This window comes from Anomaloglossus baeobatrachus, chromosome 4 (genome assembly GCF_048569485.1).
Source record: "Anomaloglossus baeobatrachus isolate aAnoBae1 chromosome 4, aAnoBae1.hap1, whole genome shotgun sequence".
NCBI classification, from domain to species: domain Eukaryota; kingdom Metazoa; phylum Chordata; class Amphibia; order Anura; family Aromobatidae; genus Anomaloglossus; species Anomaloglossus baeobatrachus.
The window spans coordinates 7,508,579-7,531,606 of NC_134356.1; the positions used below are offsets into that span (position 1 = coordinate 7,508,579).

At 49.2% G+C, this 23,028-nt stretch overlaps 1 protein-coding gene across 1 annotated transcript in view; it reads right to left on the reverse strand.

The window, feature by feature from the left end:
- The window catches only part of KIAA1549 (KIAA1549 ortholog), a 173,923-nt gene extending 151,600 nt beyond the window's left edge, over positions 1–22,323 (reverse strand). The window contains 1 exon segment of the mRNA XM_075343534.1: positions 22,145–22,323. Within this exon segment, the coding sequence (XP_075199649.1) occupies positions 22,145–22,232 (88 nt within the window). The 5' untranslated portion in view covers positions 22,233–22,323.
- Between the last annotated feature and the right edge of the window lie 705 nt (positions 22,324–23,028).

The window sequence follows — 23,028 nt, forward strand, 5'->3', positions numbered from 1 at the left end:
CCACTTCTCCTGTCCTGTATACTGGGTGTAATCCTCAGTATCTGTATTATTCTGTATATATACACTGCACAGTACCACTTCTCCTGTCCTGTATACTGGGTGTAATCCTCAGTATCTGTATTATTCTGTATATATACACTGCACAGTACCACTCCTCCTGTCCTGTATACTGGGTGTAATCCTCAGTACCTGTATTATTCTGTATATATACACTGCACAGTACCACTTCTCCTGTCCTGTATACTGGGTGTAATCCTCAGTATCTGTATTATTCTGTATATATACACTGCACAGTACCACTCCTCCTGTCCTGTATACTGGGTGTAATCCTCAGTATCTGTATTATTCTGTATATATACACTGCACAGTACCACTTCTCCTGTCCTGTATACTGGGTCTAATCCTCAGTATCTGTATTATTCTGTATATATACACTGCACAGTACAACTTCTCCTGTCCTGTATACTGGGTATAATCCTCAGTATCTGTATTATTCTGTATATATACACTGCACAGTACCTGTATTATTCTGTATATATACACTGCACAGTACCACTTCTCCTGTCCTGTATACTGGGTGTAATCCTCAGTACCTGTATTATTCTGTATATATACACTGCACAGCACCGCTTCTCCTGTCCTGTATACTGGGTGTAATCCTCAGTATCTGTATTATTCTGTATATATACACTGCACAGTACCACTTCTCCTGTCCTGTATACTGGGTGTAATCCTCAGTACCTGTATTATTCTGTATATATACACTGCACAGTACCACTTCTCCTGTCCTGTATACTGGGTGTATTCCTCAGTATCTGTATTATTCTGTATATATACACTGCACAGTACCACTTCTCCTGTCCTGTATACTGGGTGTAATCCTCAGTATCTGTATTATTCTGTGTATATACACTGCACAGTACCACTTCTCCTGTCCTGTATACTGGGTGTAATCCTCAGTATCTGTATTATTCTGTATATATACACTGCACAGTACCACTTCTCCTGTCCTGTATATTGGGTGTTATCCTCAGTATCTGTATTATTCTGTATATATACACTGCACAGTACCACTTCTCCTGTCCTGTATACTGGATGTAATCCTCAGTACCTGTATTATCCTGTATATATACACTGCACAGTACCACTTATCCTGTCCTGTATACTGGGTATAATCCTCAGTATCTGTATTATTCTGTATATATACACTGCACAGTACCACTTCTCCTGTCCTGTATTCTGGGTGTAATCCTCAGTATCTGTATTATTCTGTATATATACACTGCACAGTACCACTTCTCCTGTCCTGTATACTGGGTGTAATCCTCAGTATCTGTATTATTCTGTATATATACACTGCACAGTACCACTTCTCCTGTCCTGTATACTGGGTGTAATCCTCAGTACCTGTATTATTCTGTATATACACTGCATAGTACCACTTCTCCTGTCCTGTATACTGGGTGTAATCCTCAGTGTCTGTATTATTCTGTATATATACACTGCACAGTACCACTTCTTCTGTCCTGTATACTGGGTGTAATCCTCAGTATCTGTATTATTCTGTATATATACACTGTACAGTACCACTTCCCCTGTCCTGTATACTGGGTGTAATCCTCAGTATCTGTATTATTCTGTATATATACACTGCACAGTACCACTTCTCCTGTCCTGTATACTGGGTGTAATCCTCAGTACCTGTATTGTTCTGTATATATACACTGCACAGTACCACTTCTCCTGTCCTGTATACTGGGTGTAATCCTCAGTACCTGTATTATTCTGTATATACACTGCATAGTACCACTTCTCCTGTCCTGTATACTGGGTGTAATCCTCAGTACCTGTATTGTTCTGTATATATACACTGCACAGTACCACTTCTCCTGTCCTGTATACTGGGTATAATCCTCAGTATCTGTATTATTCTGTATATATACACTGCACAGTACCACTTCTCCTGTCCTGTATTCTGGGTGTAATCCTCAGTATCTGTATTATTCTGTATATATACACTGCACAGTACCACTTCTCCTGTCCTGTATACTGGGTGTAATCCTCAGTATCTGTATTATTCTGTATATATACACTGCACAGTACCACTTCTCCTGTCCTGTATACTGGGTGTAATCCTCAGTATCTGTATTATTTTGTATATATACACTGCACAGTACCACTTCTCCTGTCCTGTATACTGGGTGTAATCCTCAGTATCTGTATTATTCTGTATATATACACTGCACAGTACCACTTATCCTGTCCTGTATACTGGGTGTAATCCTCAGTATCTGTATTACTCTGTATATATACACTGCACAGTACCACTCCTCCTGTCCTGTATACTGGGTGTAATCCTCAGTACCTGTATTATTCTGTATATATACACTGCACAGTACCACTTCTCCTGTCCTGTATACTGGGTGTAATCCTCAGTATCTGTATTATTCTGTATATATACACTGCACAGTACCACTTCTCCTGTCCTGTACACTGGGTGTAATCCTCAGTATCTGTATTATTCTGTATATATACACTGCACAGTACCACTTCTCCTGTCCTGTATACTGGGTGTAATCCTTAGTATCTGTATTATTCTGTATATACACACTGCACAGTACCACTTCTCCTGTCCTGTATACTGGGTGTAATCCTCAGTACCTGTATTATTCTGTATATATACACTGCACAGTACCACTTCTCCTGTCCTGTATACTGGGTGTAATCCTCAGTACCTGTATTATTCTGTATATATACACTGCACAGTACCACTTCTCCTGTCCTGTATACTGGGTGTAATCCTCAGTTTCAGTATTATCCTGTATATACACTGTACAGCACCACTTATCCTGTCCTGTATACTGGGTGTAATCCTCAGTATCTGTATTATTCTGTATATATACACTGCACAGTACCACTTCTCCTGTCCTGTATACTGGGTGTAATCCTCAGTATCTGTATTATTCTGTATATATACACTGCACAGTACCACTCCTCCTGTCCTGTATACTGGGTGTAATCCTCAGTATCTGTATTATTCTGTATATACACTGCACAGTACCACTCCTCCTGTCCTGTATACTGGGTGTAATCCTCAGTATCTGTATTATTCTATATATATACACTGCACAGTACCACTTCTCCTGTCCTGTATACTGGGTGTAATCCTCAGTATCTGTATTATTCTGTATATATACACTGCACAGTACCACTCCTCCTGTCCTGTATACTGGGTGTAATCCTCAGTATCTGTATTATTCTGCATATATACACTGCACAGTACCACTTCTCCTGTCCTGTATACTGGGTGTAATCCTCAGTATCTGTATTATTCTGTATATATACACTGCACAGTACCACTTCTCCTGTCCTGTATACTGGGTGTAATCCTCAGTATCTGTATTATTCTGTATATATACACTGCACAGTACCACTTCTCCTGTCCTGTATACTGGGTGTAATCCTCAGTACCTGTATTATTCTGTATATATACACTGCACAGTACCACTTCTCCTGTCCTGTATACTGGGTGTAATCCTCAGTATCTGTATTATTCTGTATATATACACTGCACAGTACCACTTCTCCTGTCCTGTATACTGGGTGTAATCCTCAGTATCTGTATTATTCTGTATATATACACTGCACAGTACCACTCCTCCTGTCCTGTATACTGGGTGTAATCCTCAGTATCTGTATTATTCTGTATATATACACTGCACAGTACCACTTCTCCTGTCCTGTATACTGGGTGTAATCCTCAGTATCTGTATTATTCTGTATATATACACTGCACAGTACCACTTCTCCTGTCCTGTATACTGGGTGTAATCCTCAGTATCTGTATTATTCTGTATATATACACTGCACAGTACCACTCCTCCTGTCCTGTATACTGGGTCTAATCCTCAGTATCTGTATTATTCTGTATATATACACTGCACAGTACAACTTCTCCTGTCCTGTATACTGGGTATAATCCTCAGTATCTGTATTATTCTGTATATATACACTGCACAGTACCTGTATTATTCTGTATATATACACTGCACAGTACCACTTCTCCTGTCCTGTATACTGGGTGTAATCCTCAGTACCTGTATTATTCTGTATATATACACTGCACAGTACCACTTCTCCTGTCCTGTATACTGGGTATAATCCTCAGTATCTGTATTATTCTGTATATATACACTGCACAGTACCACTTCTCCTGTCCTGTATACTGGGTATAATCCTCAGTATCTGTATTATTCTGTATATATACACTGCACAGTACCTGTATTATTCTGTATATATACACTGCACAGTACCACTTCTCCTGTCCTGTATACTGGGTGTAATCCTCAGTACCTGTATTATTCTGTATATATACACTGCACAGCACCGCTTCTCCTGTCCTGTATACTGGGTGTAATCCTCAGTATCTGTATTATTCTGTATATATACACTGCACAGTACCACTTCTCCTGTCCTGTATACTGGGTGTAATCCTCAGTACCTGTATTATTCTGTATATATACACTGCACAGCACCGCTTCTCCTGTCCTGTATACTGGGTGTATTCCTCAGTATCTGTATTATTCTGTATATATACACTGCACAGTACCACTTCTCCTGTCCTGTATACTGGGTGTAATCCTCAGTATCTGTATTATTCTGTGTATATACACTGCACAGTACCACTCCTCCTGTCCTGTATACTGGGTGTAATCCTCAGTATCTGTATTATTCTGTATATATACACTGCACAGTACCACTTCTCCTGTCCTGTATATTGGGTGTTATCCTCAGTATCTGTATTATTCTGTATATATACACTGCACAGTACCACTTCTCCTGTCCTGTATACTGGATGTAATCCTCAGTACCTGTATTATCCTGTATATATACACTGCACAGTACCACTTATCCTGTCCTGTATACTGGGTATAATCCTCAGTATCTGTATTATTCTGTATATATACACTGCACAGTACCACTTCTCCTGTCCTGTATTCTGGGTGTAATCCTCAGTATCTGTATTATTCTGTATATATACACTGCACAGTACCACTTCTCCTGTCCTGTATACTGGGTGTAATCCTCAGTATCTGTATTATTCTGTATATATACACTGCACAGTACCACTTCTCCTGTCCTGTATACTGGGTGTAATCCTCAGTACCTGTATTATTCTGTATATACACTGCATAGTACCACTTCTCCTGTCCTGTATACTGGGTGTAATCCTCAGTACCTGTATTGTTCTGTATATATACACTGCACAGTACCACTTCTCCTGTCCTGTATACTGGGTGTAATCCTCAGTACCTGTATTATTCTGTATATACACTGCATAGTACCACTTCTCCTGTCCTGTATACTGGGTATAATCCTCAGTATCTGTATTATTCTGTATATATACACTGCACAGTACCACTTCTCCTGTCCTGTATTCTGGGTGTAATCCTCAGTATCTGTATTATTCTGTATATATACACTGCACAGTACCACTTCTCCTGTCCTGTATACTGGGTGTAATCCTCAGTATCTGTATTATTCTGTATATATACACTGCACAGTACCACTTCTCCTGTCCTGTATACTGGGTGTAATCCTCAGTATCTGTATTATTTTGTATATATACACTGCACAGTACCACTTCTCCTGTCCTGTATACTGGGTGTAATCCTCAGTATCTGTATTATTCTGTATATATACACTGCACAGTACCACTTATCCTGTCCTGTATACTGGGTGTAATCCTCAGTATCTGTATTACTCTGTATATATACACTGCACAGTACCACTCCTCCTGTCCTGTATACTGGGTGTAATCCTCAGTATCTGTATTATTCTGTATATATACACTGCACAGTGCCACTTCTCCTGTCCTGTATACTGGGTGTAGTCCTCAGTATCTGTATTATTCTGTATATATACACTGCACAGTACCACTTCTCCTGTCCTGTATACTGGGTGTAATCCTCAGTATCTGTATTATTCTGTATATATACACTGCACAGTACCGCGCCTCCTGTCCTGTATACTGGGTGTAATCCTCAGTATCTGTATTATTCTGTATATATACACTGCACAGTACCACTTCTCCTGTCCTGTATACTGGGTGTAATCCTCAGTGTCTGTATTATTCTGTATATATACACTGCACAGTACCACTTCTCCTGTCCTGTATACTGGGTGTAATCCTCAGTACCTGTATTATTCTGTATATACACTGCACAGTACCACTCCTCCTGTCCTGTATACTGGGTGTAATCCTCAGTATCTGTATTAGTCTGTATATATACACTGCACAGTACCACTCCTCCTGTCCTGTATACTGGGTGTAATCCTCAGTATCTGTATTAGTCTGTATATATACACTGCACAGTATCTGTATTAGTCTGGATACAGTGTGTCCACCCATATCCTGTCCACCGCCATTATCTTGAGAGCGGCAGCAGCTATAGGCATAGAAGTGGTGTCTAGGTATAGTAAAGTAGTCATGCACTTCGCAATGAAACCACCTATAGCGCCACCTGGTGGAAAACAACGGAGTTAGCATTTTTATCTTGAAAACGGAACGAGATAGAGAAAAAAAGCGAATGACAAAAGTTTTGGGCATCATCAATTCAATTGGAATCCACACCTTGCACAGAAATGCTATGATATGAAACCCATGACCCCCCACATTGAATGCTGGTCACGCATATGGCGCTCATTAGTGGCCCCCGTCAGCTGTAATGCACATCTGGGCTCTGCACAGCATACTGTATCTGGCTGCACTGCACATCTGGCCTCTGCACAGCATACTGTATCTTGGTGCAATGCACATCTGGCCTCTGCACAGCATACTGTATCTTGCTGCAATGCACATCTGGCCTCTGCACAGCATACTGTATCTTGCTGCAATGCACATCTGGGCTCTGCACAGCATACTGTATCTTGCTGCAATGCACATCTGGCCTGTGCACAGCATACTGTATCTGGCTGCAATGCACATCTGGGCTCTGCACAGCATACTGTATCTGGCTGCAGTGCACGTCTGGCCTCTGCACAGCATACTGTATCTGGCTGCAATGCACATCTGGCCTGTGCACAGCATACTGTATCTGGCTGCAATGCACATCTGGGCTCTGCACAGCATACTGTATCTGGCTGCAATGCACATCTGGGCTCTGCACAGCATACTGTATCTGGCTGCAATGCACATCTGGCCTCTGCACAGCATACTGTATCTGGCTGCAATGCACATCTGGCCTCTGCACAGCATACTGTATCTGGCTGCAATGCACATCTGCACTCTGCACAGCATACTGTATCTGGCTGCAATGCACATCTGGGCTCTGCACAGCATACTGTATCTGGCTGCAATGCACATCTGGCCTCTGCACAGCATACTGTATCTGGCTGCAATGCACATCTGGGCTCTGCACAGCATACTGTATCTTGGTGTAATGCACATCTGGCCTCTGCACAGCATACTGTATCTTGGTGTAATGCACATCTGGGCTCTGCACAGCATACTGTATCTTGGTGTAATGCACATCTGGGCTCTGCACATCATACTGTATCTTGCTGCAATGCACATCTGGACTCTGCACAGCATACTGTATCTTGCTGCAATGCACATCTGGACTCTGCACAGCATACTGTATCTTGGTGTAATGCACATCTGGACTCTGCACAGCATACTGTATCTTGCTGCAATGCACATCTGGGCTCTGCACATCATACTGTATCTTGCTGCACGCTGTGCAATATGGTAGATGACAGATTTGCACAAGCATCTGTGATACGTGGTGGTAGGTCCTGCAATGTTGGTGGAGGGGTCGCATGCACCTGCTGTGTGATGTGACCTCACAGAAAGAAGTCCAATGGGGTCAGGTCAGGAGAGCGGAGGCCACACAGCCTCCATACCCAATGACTTGTAGGAGGTCTCTGTCACAAACCACCGGGGGGGTCACTCAGAAATCCCCCGCGCTGGCTACCAGTACGTCACAATCGGGGGGTAACAAGTGGGGGTCACCCCTCCTTTATACCTCCCGACCGACAGACAGAGCACGTGACGCGCTCTCTAGCGCCCCTCTTATAGTCAGGCCAATTATGGAATTGCCCGACAATAAGCAAGGAGGCCGCTATACTACTTATGCCGATTATTGAAGGGTCCCCGGTGAGAGTAAGGTATATATTCCCCCGACCTCCGCGGGCGGAATATATAAAATCTCCCCGAATCTCACTGGCCTCCCCACAATAATCCTTGGCACAACTCGCTGCCACCAACCGCTTCACGGTAACTATTAGCCGAACACACAGACGTGGGATTCAAGATCGAGATAACAGAACAGCCCAAGATTAATTATATAATTTAATCGCCTAAAGCACACTAGAAACTACAATATATACAATAGGGAATCTACAGAATATACAGTTATGTCAGAGTACAGTTACAGATAAAGCATGATTTACAAACAGGTATGCAATTCAATCAGTTACCTTGTGCGTCTGGCCACAGGGGGGCGCTGTAGACCAGGTTTCTAGGAACTCCCACAGATGTTTCCTACACGTGCCCCCAGCGAGAAGAACCCTGGAAAATGGCTGAAGTAGGGTTATCAACCTGGGCAAATCCAGGTCCCCTCCTACCTTAGTGACCTCACGGGGAAGCACTGCCACTCCCCCTGCATGGATCAGAATTATCCAGAAAAGGGGATTTCGGCCATAACTTTGCCTGGGAGCGTCGTAGGCGGACGCCAATGCTCTCATTGTGACAGTTATGAATTTAGCTACAGAACGAGGGGACTCATGACCTGTCTGCCAGTTCCCCATTGGCTGATATCACGCCTGGGGCATTTCCCAATGTCCTGCTCCCATAAAAAGGGTGTGCCAGCATCGTCCTCATGCGGAGACACCATTTTTATGGTTGCCATATTTATCGGAAATATGGCTTGCGAGATATGAACCATTTTTTACTGGAGTCGTTCTGTCTGGCTACTTCCATAGCCTTGCTAACTAGCTAGCAGCCCCCACTACAGGGTCACGGCAGGGAGTCATCCTGTGTCCATTGTCCTCACATCACCTAATTTCCATATCACAGGACATGGCCCTGGGGCCTTCACAGATGCTGGACATCTGAGGACAAGAAGGGGGGGGGGGGGCACTGCCAGGGAGTGATGAGAGCGATTATGACTCCCAGTCATAATTCCTCTTCATATCCCAGGATTTGCCTCACAGTCTCCATGAGGAATCGCTCCACGTCCGCAGCCTTGTGAGGTTTACACCTTCTAATCACAGCATTTCTGTGCAAGGTGTGGATTCGTATTGAATTGATGATGCCCTACTGTGACGGGGTATGCGGCAGAGCAGTAATGGACGCCAGGACAAGGAACAATCCAAAGGGCTTTATTAGAACCACAAAGATAAAGCACCAAACAAATATAAATCCTTAAAGTCTGCAAGGAGTCCACAACAAAACAAAAGATCCAGGGGCACCGCCTGGTATTCCGATGCCAGGGAAAATAGGGCAATGGTCCTTATATGAGTTCCTTGAGTCCAACAGGGTGAACAACAAAACACCATCCCCCGTGGCCACTGATCTCCAGTCTGTGACAGTCCATACACAGGCTCTAGGATCCAGCCTCAGCTATAGATCCTGTGCTTCTCCAGCCGAGATCCAACTGACCTAACATGGGTCTCATTGTTCTTCTCTCATGGGATCAGCCCCTTAGGTGGGCACACCTCCCCCTAGACATCTGATACATGAATGGACTTTAGACTCCTGGCTATTTCTTGTTTACCAAATTGTGGTTGGAGAAGTCCCATGCTGAAAAGAACAAACCATCCCCCACCAGAAGCAGCACAAAGGAGGGACAGACTATTACACCATGAGCACAGGCGGGGGAGGGACACGCTGTTACAATCCCTTCCCCTCTCAAATTGTGTAAGGACTAGTGACCTCAACAGGTCACTTGTCAAGTACACGTAAACATGGCGGACCTGACTCAGGGCTCCTCTTGCCTGGACAATCCGTCTGCATTTTGGTGTTGGCTGCCCCTTCTATACTGTATTGTAAAGTTATAGGGCTGCAGAGCCAGGCTCCACGTAATAAGCGTCCATTGTCCCCAGAGACTCTGTTCAGCCAGGTGAGGGGATTGTGATCAGTAACCACAGTGAATTCCCGTCCATACAGATACGGCCGTAGTTTCTTAAGGGCCCACACTACAGCCAGACATTCCTTCTCAAGAGTTGCATAGGCCACTTCTCGGTCCAGCAGTTTCCTGCTGAGGTAGGCGATGGGGTGCTCCTCCCCGGCTGCATTCACCTGGCTGAGGACAGCTCCCAGTCCATAAGAAGAGGCGTCCGTCTGCACAATGAATCTCCGCTTGTAGTCTGGAGCAGCCAGGACAGGATCGCAGACCAGAGCGTCCTTCAGCCGGTTAAAAGCCTCATCACAGGCTGGAGTCCAGATCACCAGCCGGGGCATTGTCTTCTTCATGAGGTCTGTAAGGGGCTTGGCCACACTGCTGAAATGAGAAACAAATTTTCGGTAATAACTGGCAGTGCCCAGAAAAGCCATAACTTGTTTCTTGGTTTGGGGTACAGGCCAGTCTCTAATAGCCTGGATTTTGGCAGGTTCAGGACGTAACTTCCCTCCTCCTACTCGATGCCCTAGATATTGGACTTCACCCATCCCCAATTGGCATTTATTGGGTAGAATGGTTAGGCCGGCTGCGAGAATACGGTCAAGAACAACAGCTACGTGATTCAGATGTTCCTCCCATGTGTGGCTGAAGATGGCGATATCATCCAGGTAGGCACAAGCGAAGTCGCCACATCCCCGGAGGATCTGGTCCACCATTCTCTGGAAGGTGGCCGGGGCATTTTTCATTCCGAAAGGCATGTTTAGAAATTCATACAGACCAAAGGGGGTTATAAAAGCCGACCTTTCTCTACCTTCATCCGTCAGGGGAATTTGCCAGTATCCCTTACTGAGATCCAAGGTGGTGACGTATCGTGCCCCAGCCAGCCGGTCCAGAAGTTCATCAATGTGGGGCATTGGGTAAGCATCATTGATGGTATGGTCATCGTCTGTAGTCCACACAAAATCGAGTACTCCCATCTTTCTTGGGTACTAACACAACAGGAGAGGCCCAAGGACTATGGGAGGCCTGAATCACCCCGAGCTGTAACATCTCCTCCAGCTCATGCTGTTTCTAACTGATTCTGGTACCCGGTAGGGAGCCTGTTGTATGGGACGGATGCCCTGAGTGTCCACATGATGTTGGGTTACTGTGGATCGACCTGGTCAGGATGAGAAAGCAGCCTGTCTCTGATGGAGCACTCCCAGCATTTGTTTTTTCTGAAAGGAATCTAAGTGATCTCTCAGAGGAACATGTTCCACAGTGGATGGGGCTCTGGCTGCTTCAACAAGATCAGGTAATGGGTCCTCATCCTCCTGACCATCTTCTGAAGCCAACCGACAGCTTGCTATCATAGGTAATGTCCGGTCATGGTACTCCTTAATCATATTCACATGGACAGTCCTTTGTTTTAGACCCTGATCATCTAGAGCAAGAAGGTAATTGGTGTCGTTTAGTCTTCTGAGAACCCGGAAGGGACCCTCCCATGTGGTCTGGAGTTTATTTTGCCGATGGGGAACAATCATTAAGACTTGTTGTCCCTCTACAAATTCTCGATAGCGTGCTTTGCGGTCATACCATGTCTTCTGTCTGGTTTGAGCCATCCGTACATGATCCTGAGCCAAACTAGCAAGTTGAGCCAGGGTTTCCCGAAGCTTGAGGACATATGGAACAACAGGGGTTCCTGTATCTTCAACTTGCCTCTCCCAATATTCCTTTAGCAGAGTTAAGGGTCCTCTGACCTTTCTTCCATAGAGTAGTTCAAAGGGGGAAAACCCAGTGGACTCCTGGGGAACTTCCCGGTAGGCGAACAGGAGATGTGGTAGGTACTTCTCCCAGTCGGAATCCCTGTCAGTGAAGGCCCTTAGCATATTTTTCAGTGTTTGATTAACCCTTTCACGACCGGCCGATTTTTCGCTTTCCGTTTTTTTTTTTCGCCATTCTTTTTCTGAGAGACGTAACTTTTTTATTTTTCAGTCAATATGGTCATGTGAGGGCTCATTTTTTGCGGAACAAGCTGTACTTTTAAATGAAACCATCAGTTTTACCATATTATGTACTAGAAAATGGCAAAAAAATTCCAAATGCTGAAAAATTGCAAAAAAAGTGCGATAGCACTATGGTTTTTGAGATATTTTATTCACTGTGTTCACTATATGGTAAAACTGATGTGTGGGTGTGATGCCTCAGGTCAGTGCGAGTTCGTAGACACCAAACATGTATAGGTTTACTTTTATATAAGGGGTTAAAAAAAAATCGGAAGTTTGTCCGAAAAAAGTGGCGCACGTTTTACGCCATATTCCGTGACCCGTAGCGTTCTCATTTTTCGGGATCTTAGGCTCAATGACGGCTTATTTTTTCCGTCTCGAGCTGACGTTTTTAACGGTACCATTTTTGCGCAGATGCTACGTTTTGATCGCCTCTTATTGCATTTTGCGCAAAAGTTGTGGCGACAAAAAAACGTCGTTTTGGCGTTTGGAATTTTTTTGCCGCTACGCCGTTTACTGATCAGATTAATTGATTTTATATTTTGATAGATCGGGCGTTTCTGAACGCGGCGATACCAAATGTGTGTATATTTTTTATTTTTTTAACCCTTTAATTTTTAATGGGGCGAATGGGGGGTGATTTGAACTTTTAGGTTTTTTTGTTTTTTTTTAATTTTTTAAAACTTATTTTTTTACTTTTTTTTTTTATTTTACTAGTCCCCCTAGGGGGCTATTGCGATCAGCATTCCGATCGCTCTGCAGTATCTGCTGATCACAGCTGGAAGGCTGTAAACAGCAGATACGCTGTCTTTCTCTTTTGCTGTGCTCCGGGCACAGCGAAAGTGAAACCAATTCATGTGTAGTACAGGAGTCATCACATGACCCTGTACTACCATGGCAACTATCGGGAGTCACGTGATCGCGTCACGTGACTTCCGGTTTCGGCGGTAAGTAAAACTTTACCGCGATTGCGCTTATAACGGCGCTGTCATGTATTGACAGCGCCATTATAAGGGGTTAATCGGCACGAGCAGATAACGATTCTGCTCGTGCCTAGCAGGCACACATCTCAGCTGTGAAAATCAGCTGAGATGTGTGCCGATCGCGGCATGCTGCCGCCGGAGGACCGCGGGCAGTAAGATTATGTCATTTAGGACGTAATTTTACGGCCCGCGGTCGTTAAGGGGTTAAACCGTTCACAAAGTCCATTGGTTTGAGGATGGTATGCTGTAGTTCGAATTGCCCGTACTCCACAGGTGCGCCACAGACACTGCATCAACTCTGACATGAACTGGGAGCCTTGGTCCGATAAGATTTCACTGGGGAATCCTACTCGGGTGAAAATGGTAACAAGGGCCTCGGCCACCTTGGCTGCAGAAATACTTGACAAGGCCACGGCTTCTGGATATCGGGTGGCATAGTCCACAACGGTGAGAATGTACTGCTTTCCAGATTTACTTGGTTTAGCCAGTGGTCCAATGATTTCGACAGCTACTCTTTGAAAGGGTTCTTCTATTATAGGGAGCGGTTGCAGGGGTGCCTTTGGGTGATCTCCGGGTCGCCCTCTACGCTGACATATGTCACAAGTTCGGCAGAAATGCGCCACTGCTTGAGAAATCCCCGGCCGATAGAAAATTTGAGTCAATCGTCTCTCGGTGCGGGTTTTCCCTTGATGGCCGGCCGTAGGAATGTCATGAGCAAGGTGTAATAGGGGAATTCTGTACTTCTGAGGAACAATCAGCTGTTTGCTATAAGTCCAGGGCTTATCTAGGGAGTCGGCATTGGTAACCCGATACAGAAGTCCATTTTCTCTGATAATGTTTTCCCCATTTTCTCCTAACTGCCCTACTTCAGCCCGAGCTCTAAAGCTAGCCAGGGTGGGGTCAGTCTCTACCTCTTGTCTAAACTGAACTTTATCCCAAGTGACATTCATATGAGACCCACAAGAAGAATCACTCACCGGCTGTGACGGCAGTTCTGGTGGCCTCATTTCCATTGATGGGTTGAACACGTCTACATGGGCTGCTCTCTTGGCTTGACTTCTGGTTACCGCACCGACAAAGTGGCAATGAAGATTCCCCACATCATTCCCTAGAAGAATGTCTGCAGGAAGGCCGCTCATCACACCGACCACACATTGTTTTGCTCCAAAGCCATAATCCAGGGTCACACTCGCTCTTGGAATATATCTCTGGGTACCTCCTGCCAGTTCAATGGCAATTCCTGGTCCCTTTTGCATTGCTTCTGGTTGAATTACTCGGGGATCTGCGATGGTGAGAAAAGCCCCAGTGTCACGAAAGCCAACAACTCTTTGGCCATCCAGCACAACCTCCTGTAGATGTTTATGCTGAAGATCAGAAGAACGGGTGGCTGTGGCTCGCACCCCATAGACTCCTGGTAGCGAAGTCAACATATCAGAGACTTTTGTCGAATCATCAGGGAATGAATCCAGCTCTTCTCCTGTTGAGGGTGTCTGTAGATAATGAACAGGCAAAGGGGGTCTGCAGCTGTTCTGCCTCCGAACACCTGGACAGTGAGCTTGCAGATGACCCAGCTGCCCACATCCATAACATCTATGTTCTATGAGTCTTTCTCCACGTCGTACTCCCAAAGAGGAGGCAGGAGTAGTAGGAGGCACATTCACACGGGGTCCGCCATGTGTTGGTAGTCTAGTGGGACGTTGAACATTGGGGGCCAAAGGACAAGGGACCACTGGTGTTGGGGAGCTGGTAGTTTTTTTTGTCACTGGCTAGTAGCCTTTTCCATTGAGGCTTGATGGTGAGAAGCTCATCAGCTAGAGCGGCAGCTTGTTCCACAGTTGACGGCTTTCTCTTACGCACCCATTCTCTGATTTCCGCAGGGCACCTGGCATAGAATTGCTCTTTCGGGATGACCTGGAGGAAGGTCTCCCAAGTTAAGGCCCCCTCTCCCTCCAGCCAGCGATGGCATACTTGTTTCAGTCTGTGGGCATACATCTTGAAAGACACTTCTCCATCACAGGCTAACGTACGGAACTGAGTCCTATAAGTATCTGGGGTCACGGCATAATGTTCTAGAATGGTCTGTTTTATCTCCCCATACTCACAATTCCACTCAGGGTCCATAGCTCTATAGGCGTCGGCAGCTCCACCCTCCAAGAGGCCCACCAGGTATCTGACTCGCTCTCTTTCTGGGACTTCCATTAATCGGCACTGATGCTCAAAGTCCTGGAAGAAGCCCTCAATGTCACCTGCAGCTTCATTAAATGGCTTAAAGTCCTTGCGGGACACTCTGGAGAATTCCCTCATAGTTGGTGCTGTGGTTACAGTCTGTCTGGAGCCTCTAGCTGCTTCCACAGCAAGCCTCCTCTCCAGCAATGCTGCCCTCTCTTGAGCTCTGCAAATGGCCTCCCTCTTATCTTCTATGGTGGCCTCATCTCCAAGCAGTGCCATCTCCTCCTCATACCACACAACCCATTGAATTTATTGGGTATTTACCTCCAGCTCCCGTCTTTCCTCCCCTTGCTGTGGAAATTGTTCCTTGGTGCCATCTTGCAGACAAGCGTTTTCCAATGCCTCAATTAGTTGCTCCTTAGAGAGTCCTTTGTAGCCGACTCCTAATTCCGGGGCCTTTGTTTGTAGGCTCACCACAGTCCAGTTCCTGTATCCTGAGGTTCTCGTTTCAGACGTTGATGGGCCATTGTCCTCCATTCTTTCTGCTCTGATCCCGCCGCTGCCACCAGTTTGTGACGGGGTATGTGGCAGAGCAGTGAGGGACGCCAGGCCAAGGAACAATCCAAAGGGCTTTATTGGAACCACAAAGATAAAGCACCAAACAAATATAGATCCTTAAAGTCTGCAAGGAGTCCACAACAAAACAAAAGATCCAGGGGCACCGCCTGGTATTCCGATGCCAGGGAAAATAGGGCAATGGTCCTTATATGAGTTCCTTGAGTCCAACAGGGGGAACAATAAAACACAATCCCAAGTGGCCACTGATCTCCAGTCTGTAACAGTCCATACACAGGCTCTAGGATCCAGCCTCAGCTATAGATCCTACTCCTTCTCCAGCCGAGATCCAACTAACTGACCTAACATGGGTCTCATTGTTCTTTTCTCCTGGGATCAGCCCCTTAGGTGGGCACACCTCCCCCTAGACATCTGATACATGAATGGACTTTAGACTCCTGGCTATTTCTTGTTTACCAAGTTGTGGATTGGAGAAGTCCCATGCTGAGAAGAACAAAATCCCCCAGCAGTAGTACACACAGGACAGTCAAGGAGAGACAGACTATTACACCATGAGCACAGGTGGGGGAGGGACACACTGTTAAACCTACAACTTTGTATTTCACTTTTTTTCTCTCTCGTTCCGTTTTCGAATTAAAAATGCTAATTCCGTTGTTTTCCACCAGGTGGCGCTAAAGGTGGTTTCATTGCGTAGCGCATGGTACTTTACTATACCTAGACACCACTTCTATGGCTATAGCTGCCGCCGCTCTCAAGTTAATGGCGGTGGACGTTCAGGAGGTAACTCAGGATCAGTAATGTATGTACACAGTGACTGCACCAGCAGAATAGTGAGCGCAGCTCTGGAGTATAATACAGGAGGTAACTCAGGATCAGTAATGTAATGTATGTACACAGTGACTGCACCAGCAGAATAGTGAGTGCAGCTCTGGAGTATAATACAGGAGGTAACTCAGGATCAGTAATGTAATGTATGTACACAGTGACTGCACCAGCAGAATAGTGAGTGCAGCTCTGGAGTATAATACAGGAGGTAACTCAGGATCAGTAATGTAATGTATGTACACAGTGACTGCACCAGCAGAATACTGAGTGCAGCTCTGGAGTATAATACAGGAGGTAACTCAGGATCAGTAATGTATGTACACAGTGACTGCACCAGTAGAATAGTGAGTGCAGCTCTGCAGTATAATACAGGAGGTAACTCAGGATCAGTAATGTATGTACACAGTGACTGCACCAGCAGAATAGTGAGTGCAGCTCTGGAGTATAATACAGGAGGTAACTCAGGATCAGTAATGTAATGTATGTACACAGTGACTGCACCAGCAGAATAGTGAGTGCAGCTCTGGAGTATAATAAAGGAGGTAACTCAGGATCAGTAATGTATGTACACAGTGACTGCACCAGCAGAATAGTGAGTGCAGCTCTGGAGTATAATACAGGAGGTAACTCAGGATCAGTAATGTATGTACACAGTGACTGCACCAGCAGAATAGTGAGTGCAGCTCTGGAGTATAATACAGGAGGTAACTCAGGATCAGTAATGTAATGTATGTACACAGTGACTGCAGCAGCAGAATAGTGAGTGCAGCTCTGGAGTATAAGGATCAGTAATGTAATGTATGTACACAGTGACTGCACCAGCAGAATAGTGAGTGCAGCTCTGGAGTATAATACAGGAGGTAACTCAGGATCAGTAATGTATGTACACAGTGACTGCACCAGCAGAATAGTGAGTGCAGCTCCGGAGTAATGTATGTACACAGTGACTGCACCAGCAGAATAGTGAATGCAGCTCTGGAGTATAATACAGGAGGTAACTCAGGATCAGAAATGTATGTACACAGTGACTGCACCAGCAGAATAGTGAGTGCAGCTCTGGAGTGTTGCACAGGTGTTTGTACGTGTGTGGGTTATTTCTCGGTGTTATCAGCCGGCTCCCCTCCTCTCTGTAGATGGCACGCGGTGGTTTTCAGCTGTTCTGGATAAATATGGCGCGGTTCTCGGCTCCGGCTGCTCCATGTAATGTGCGCCTCATATTACAGGGATAATATTAAATAACGAGGAGACGGGAGAGGAGTGCAGCAGCGGAGTATACAGGGGGGACGTCAGCAGGGGCGGGGCCAAATATAAGGGGTGTGGTCTCCTATATGATCACCAGGGGGCGGGGCTGACAACCTTTGCGATGTATCTGGGCAGGTTGTCAGCAGTCCGGAGGATGAGGATCCTCAGCGCAGCAGTTCGTCGCCCGGCGCAGCACAGAGAACACTAATTACACAGCTTTGTCAGGCAACATCATGGTAAATAGACAACAACAACCTCTCCCCCCGGGACCACAGAGGAGCGCAGCAACGGGAGCAACGCTCTGCAGCGAGGACCACCTGCAGAGCATCGCACCCAGGGAAGAGCCCAGATCTGGGGGTGGTGGGGGAGACGTAACAGGCGGTCACCGAATATGGAGGACGGAGGAGACGGGCGGTCACCGAATTCTGAGGACGGAGGAGACGGGCGGTCACCGAATACTGAGGACGGAGGAGACGGGCGATCACCGAATACTGAGGACCGAGGAGACGGGCGATCACCGAATACTGAGGACGGAGGAGACGGGCGGTCACCGAATACTGAGGACGGAGGAGACGGGCGATCACCGAATACTGAGGACCGAGGAGACGGGCGGTCACCGAATACTGAGGACGGAAGAGACGGGCGATCACCGAATACTGAGGAGACAGGCGATCACCGAATACTGAGGACGGAGGAGACGGGCGGTCACTGAATACTGAGGACGAAGGAGACGGCGGTCACTGAATACTGAGGACGGAAGAGACGGGCGATCACCGAATACTGATGACGGAAGAGATGGGCGATCACCGAATACTGAGGACAGAGGAGACGGGCGATCACCGAATACTGAGGACGGAGGAGACGGGCGATCACCGAATACTGATGACGGAAGAGATGGGCGATCACCGAATACTGAGGACAGAGGAGACGGGCGATCACCGAATACTGAGGACGGAGGAGACGGGCGGTCACTGAATACTGAGGACGAAGGAGACGGCGGTCACCGAATACTGAGGACGGAAGAGACGGGCGATCACCGAATACTGAGGACGGAGGAGACGGGCGGTCACCGAATACTGATGACGGAAGAGACGGGCGGTCACCGAATACTGAGGACCGAGGAGACGGGCGGTCACCGAATACTGAGGACCGAGGAGACGGGCGGTCACCGAATACTGAGGACCGAGGAGACGGGCGGTCACCGAATACTGAGGACCGAGGAGACGGGCGGTCACCGAATACTGAGGACCGAGGAGACGGGCGGTCACCGAATACTGAGGACCGAGGAGACGGGCGGTCACCGAATACTGAGGACCGAGGAGACGGGCGGTCACCGAATACTGAGGACCGAGGAGACGGGCGGTCACCGAATACTGAGGACCGAGGAGACGGGCGGTCACCGAATACTGAGGACCGAGGAGACGGGCGGTCACCGAATACTGAGGACCGAGGAGACGGGCGGTCACCGAATACTGAGGACCGAGGAGACGGGCGGTCACCGAATACTGAGGACCGAGGAGACGGGCGGTCACCGAATACTGAGGACCGAGGAGACGGGCGGTCACCGAATACTGAGGACCGAGGAGACGGGCGGTCACCGAATACTGAGGACCGAGGAGACGGGCGGTCACCGAATACTGAGGACCGAGGAGACGGGCGGTCACCGAATACTGAGGACCGAGGAGACGGGCGGTCACCGAATACTGAGGACCGAGGAGACGGGCGGTCACCGAATACTGAGGACCGAGGAGACGGGCGGTCACCGAATACTGAGGACCGAGGAGACGGGCGGTCACCGAATACTGAGGATAGAGGAGACGGGCGGTCACCGAATACTGAGGATGGAGGAGACGGGCGATCACCGCATACTGAGGACGGAGGAGACGGGCGGTCACCGAATACTGAGGACCGAGGAGACGGGCGATCACTGAATACTGAGGACGGAGGAGACGGGCGGTCACTGAATACTGAGGACGGAGGAGACGGGCGGTCACCGAATACTGAGGACGGAGGAGACGGGCGATCACCGAATACTGAGGACCGAGGAGACGGGCGGTCACTGAATACTGAGGACGGAGGAGACAGGAGATCACTGAATACTGAGGACGGAGGAGACGGGCGATCACCGAATACTGAGGACCGAGGAGACGGGCGATCACCGAATACTGAGGACGGAGGAGACGGGCGGTCACTGAATACGGAGGAGACGGGCGATCACTGAATACGGAGGAGACGGGCGGTCACTGAATACGGAGGAGACGGGCGGTCACTGAATACTGAAGATCTGAAAATAAGAATCATTGCTCTACATAAAGATGGCCGAGGCTATAAGAAGATGTCACCCCCTGACCCTGATCTGCAGCACAGCGGCCAAGACCATACAGAGGTATAACCAGACAGGATCCACTCAGATCAGGCCGAGCTATGGCCGACCACAGAAGCGGAGAGCACGAGCGTCGTATACAGCGGTCGCCTGCACAGAATAGATGTATGAGTGCTGCCAGCATTGCTGCAGAGGTTATAGGGGTGTGGGGGTCTACCTGTCAGGTGACGCCGCCGAGACCCCCAGCATCAGGTGACGCCAAGACCCCCGGCATCGGGGGATGCCGCCGAGTCCCCCACCAAATTGGGACGCCGCAGAGACCGCTGGCATCAGGGGACGACGCAGAGACCCCCGGCATCAGGGGACGACGCAGAGACCCCCCGGCATCAGGGGAAGACGCAGAGACCCCCCGGCATCAGGGGAAGACGCAGAGACCCCCCGACATCAGGGGAAGACGCAGAGACCCCCCGACATCAGGGGACGACGCAGAGACCCCCCGACATCAGGGGACGACGCAGAGACCCCCCGACATCAGGGGACGACGCAGAGACCCCCCGACATCAGGGGACGACGCAGAGACCTCCCCGACATCAGGGGACGACGCAGAGACCCCCCCCACATCAGGGGACGACGCAGAGACCCCCCCCCGACATCAGGGGACGACGCAGAGACCCCCCGACATCAGGGGACGACGCAGAGACCCCCCGACATCAGGGGACGACGCAGAGACCCCCCGACATCAGGGGACGACGCAGAGACCCCCCGACATCAGGGGATGACGCAGAGACCCCCGGCATCAGGGGAAGACGCAGAGACCCCCCGACATCAGGGGAAGACGCAGAGACCCCCGGCATCAGGGGAAGACGCAGAGACCCCCGGCATCAGGGGAAGACGCAGAGACCCCCGGCATCAGGGGAAGACGCAGAGACCCCCGGCATCAGGGGAAGACGCAGAGACCCCCGGCATCAGGGAAAGACGCAGAGACCCCCGGCATCAGGGGAAGACGCAGAGACCCCCGGCATCAGGGGAAGACGCAGAGACCCCCGGCATCAGGGGAAGACGCAGAGACCCCCGGCATCAGGGGAAGACGCAGAGACCCCCGGCATCAGGGGAAGACGCAGAGACCCCCGGCATCAGGGGAAGACGCAGAGACCCCCGGCATCAGGGGAAGACGCAGAGACCCCCGGCATCAGGGGAAGACGCAGAGACCCCCGGCATCAGGGGAAGATGCAGAGACCCCCGGCATCAGGGGAAGACGCAGAGACCCCCGGCATCAGGGGACGACGCAGAGACCCCCCGACATCAGGGGAAGATGCAGAGACCCCCCGACATCAGGGGAAGATGCAGAGACCCCCGGCATCAGGGGAAGACGCAGAGACCCCCGGCATCAGGGGAAGACGCAGAGACCCCCGGCATCAGGGGAAGATGCAGAGACCCCCGGCATCAGGGGAAGATGCAGAGACCCCCGGCATCAGGGGACGACGCAGAGACCCCCCGACATCAGGGGAAGACGCAGAGACCCCCGGCATCAGGGGAAGACGCAGAGACCCCCGGCATCAGGGGAAGACGCAGAGACCCCCGGCATCAGGGGAAGATGCAGAGACCCCCGGCATCAGGGGAAGATGCAGAGACCCCCGGCATCAGGGGACGACGCAGAGACCCCCCGACATCAGGGGAAGATGCAGAGACCCCCGGCATCAGGGGACGACGCAGAGACCCCCCGACATCAGGGGAAGACGCAGAGACCCCCGGCATCAGGGGAAGACGCAGAGACCCCCGGCATCAGGGGAAGATGCAGAGACCCCCGGCATCAGGGGAAGTCTTGGGGACCCCTTTGGTATCAGTGTCACCTGCAGGCAGAGGCGGGGACCCCCGGGCCGCACATCCCCATCCCCCGCCGCAGGACCCCGCACCTACCTTCCGCAGCCCCCCGGTGCAGCTGGAGCCCGATCCCCAGGAGGAGGATGGTGCAGGCGGCCGCGGCTGCTCGCAGCTCCCGGTCCATGTCCCCGTCCTGCAGTTACCGGGGAGGAGCGCGCGGCATCATCCCGGGGTCGGCCCCGCACACCGACCGCAGCCGCGTCCCCTCTATTCGCTGCTCGGTCCCCGGGGTGAGAGGGCGACACCTGGCGGCCAGCAGCGGCACTGCAGCAGCGGGAGGAGACAAAGCCGCGAGCAGAGGCCACAGGAGACACCTAGCGGCCGAGACAGCAACTGCACCCAAATGAGGAGAGCGGGCGACACCGTGTGGCCAGACCGAGAATTACATCCGCGGACTGAGAGCGGGAGACACCCAGCGGCCAAGGACAGAACTACATCTGCAAGGAGAGGTTCCCCAGCTCTTGCGGGGTGTTCCCTGTATACGGAGGGTCTTATAGGGTGTTCCCGGTATACGGAGGGTCTTGTGGGGTGTTCCCGGTATACGGAGGGTTTTGTGGAGTGTTCCCGGTATAATGAGTGTCCTGTTGGGTGGTCCCGGTATACGGAGGGTCTTGTAGGGTGGTCCCGGTATACGGAGGGTCTTGCGGGGTGTTCCTGGTATACGGAGGGTCTTGTGGGGTGTTCCCGGTATACGGAGGGTCTTGTGGGGTGTTCCCGGTATACGGAGGGTCTTGTGGGGTGTTCCCGGTATACGGAGGGTCTTGTGGGGGTGTTCCCGGTATACGGAGGGTCTTGTGGGGTGTTCCCGGTATACGGAGGGTCTTGTGGAGTGTTCCCGGTATACGGAGGGTCTTGTGGAGTGTTCCCGGTATACGGAGGGTCTTGTGGGGTGTTCCCTGTATACGGAGGGTCTTGTGGGG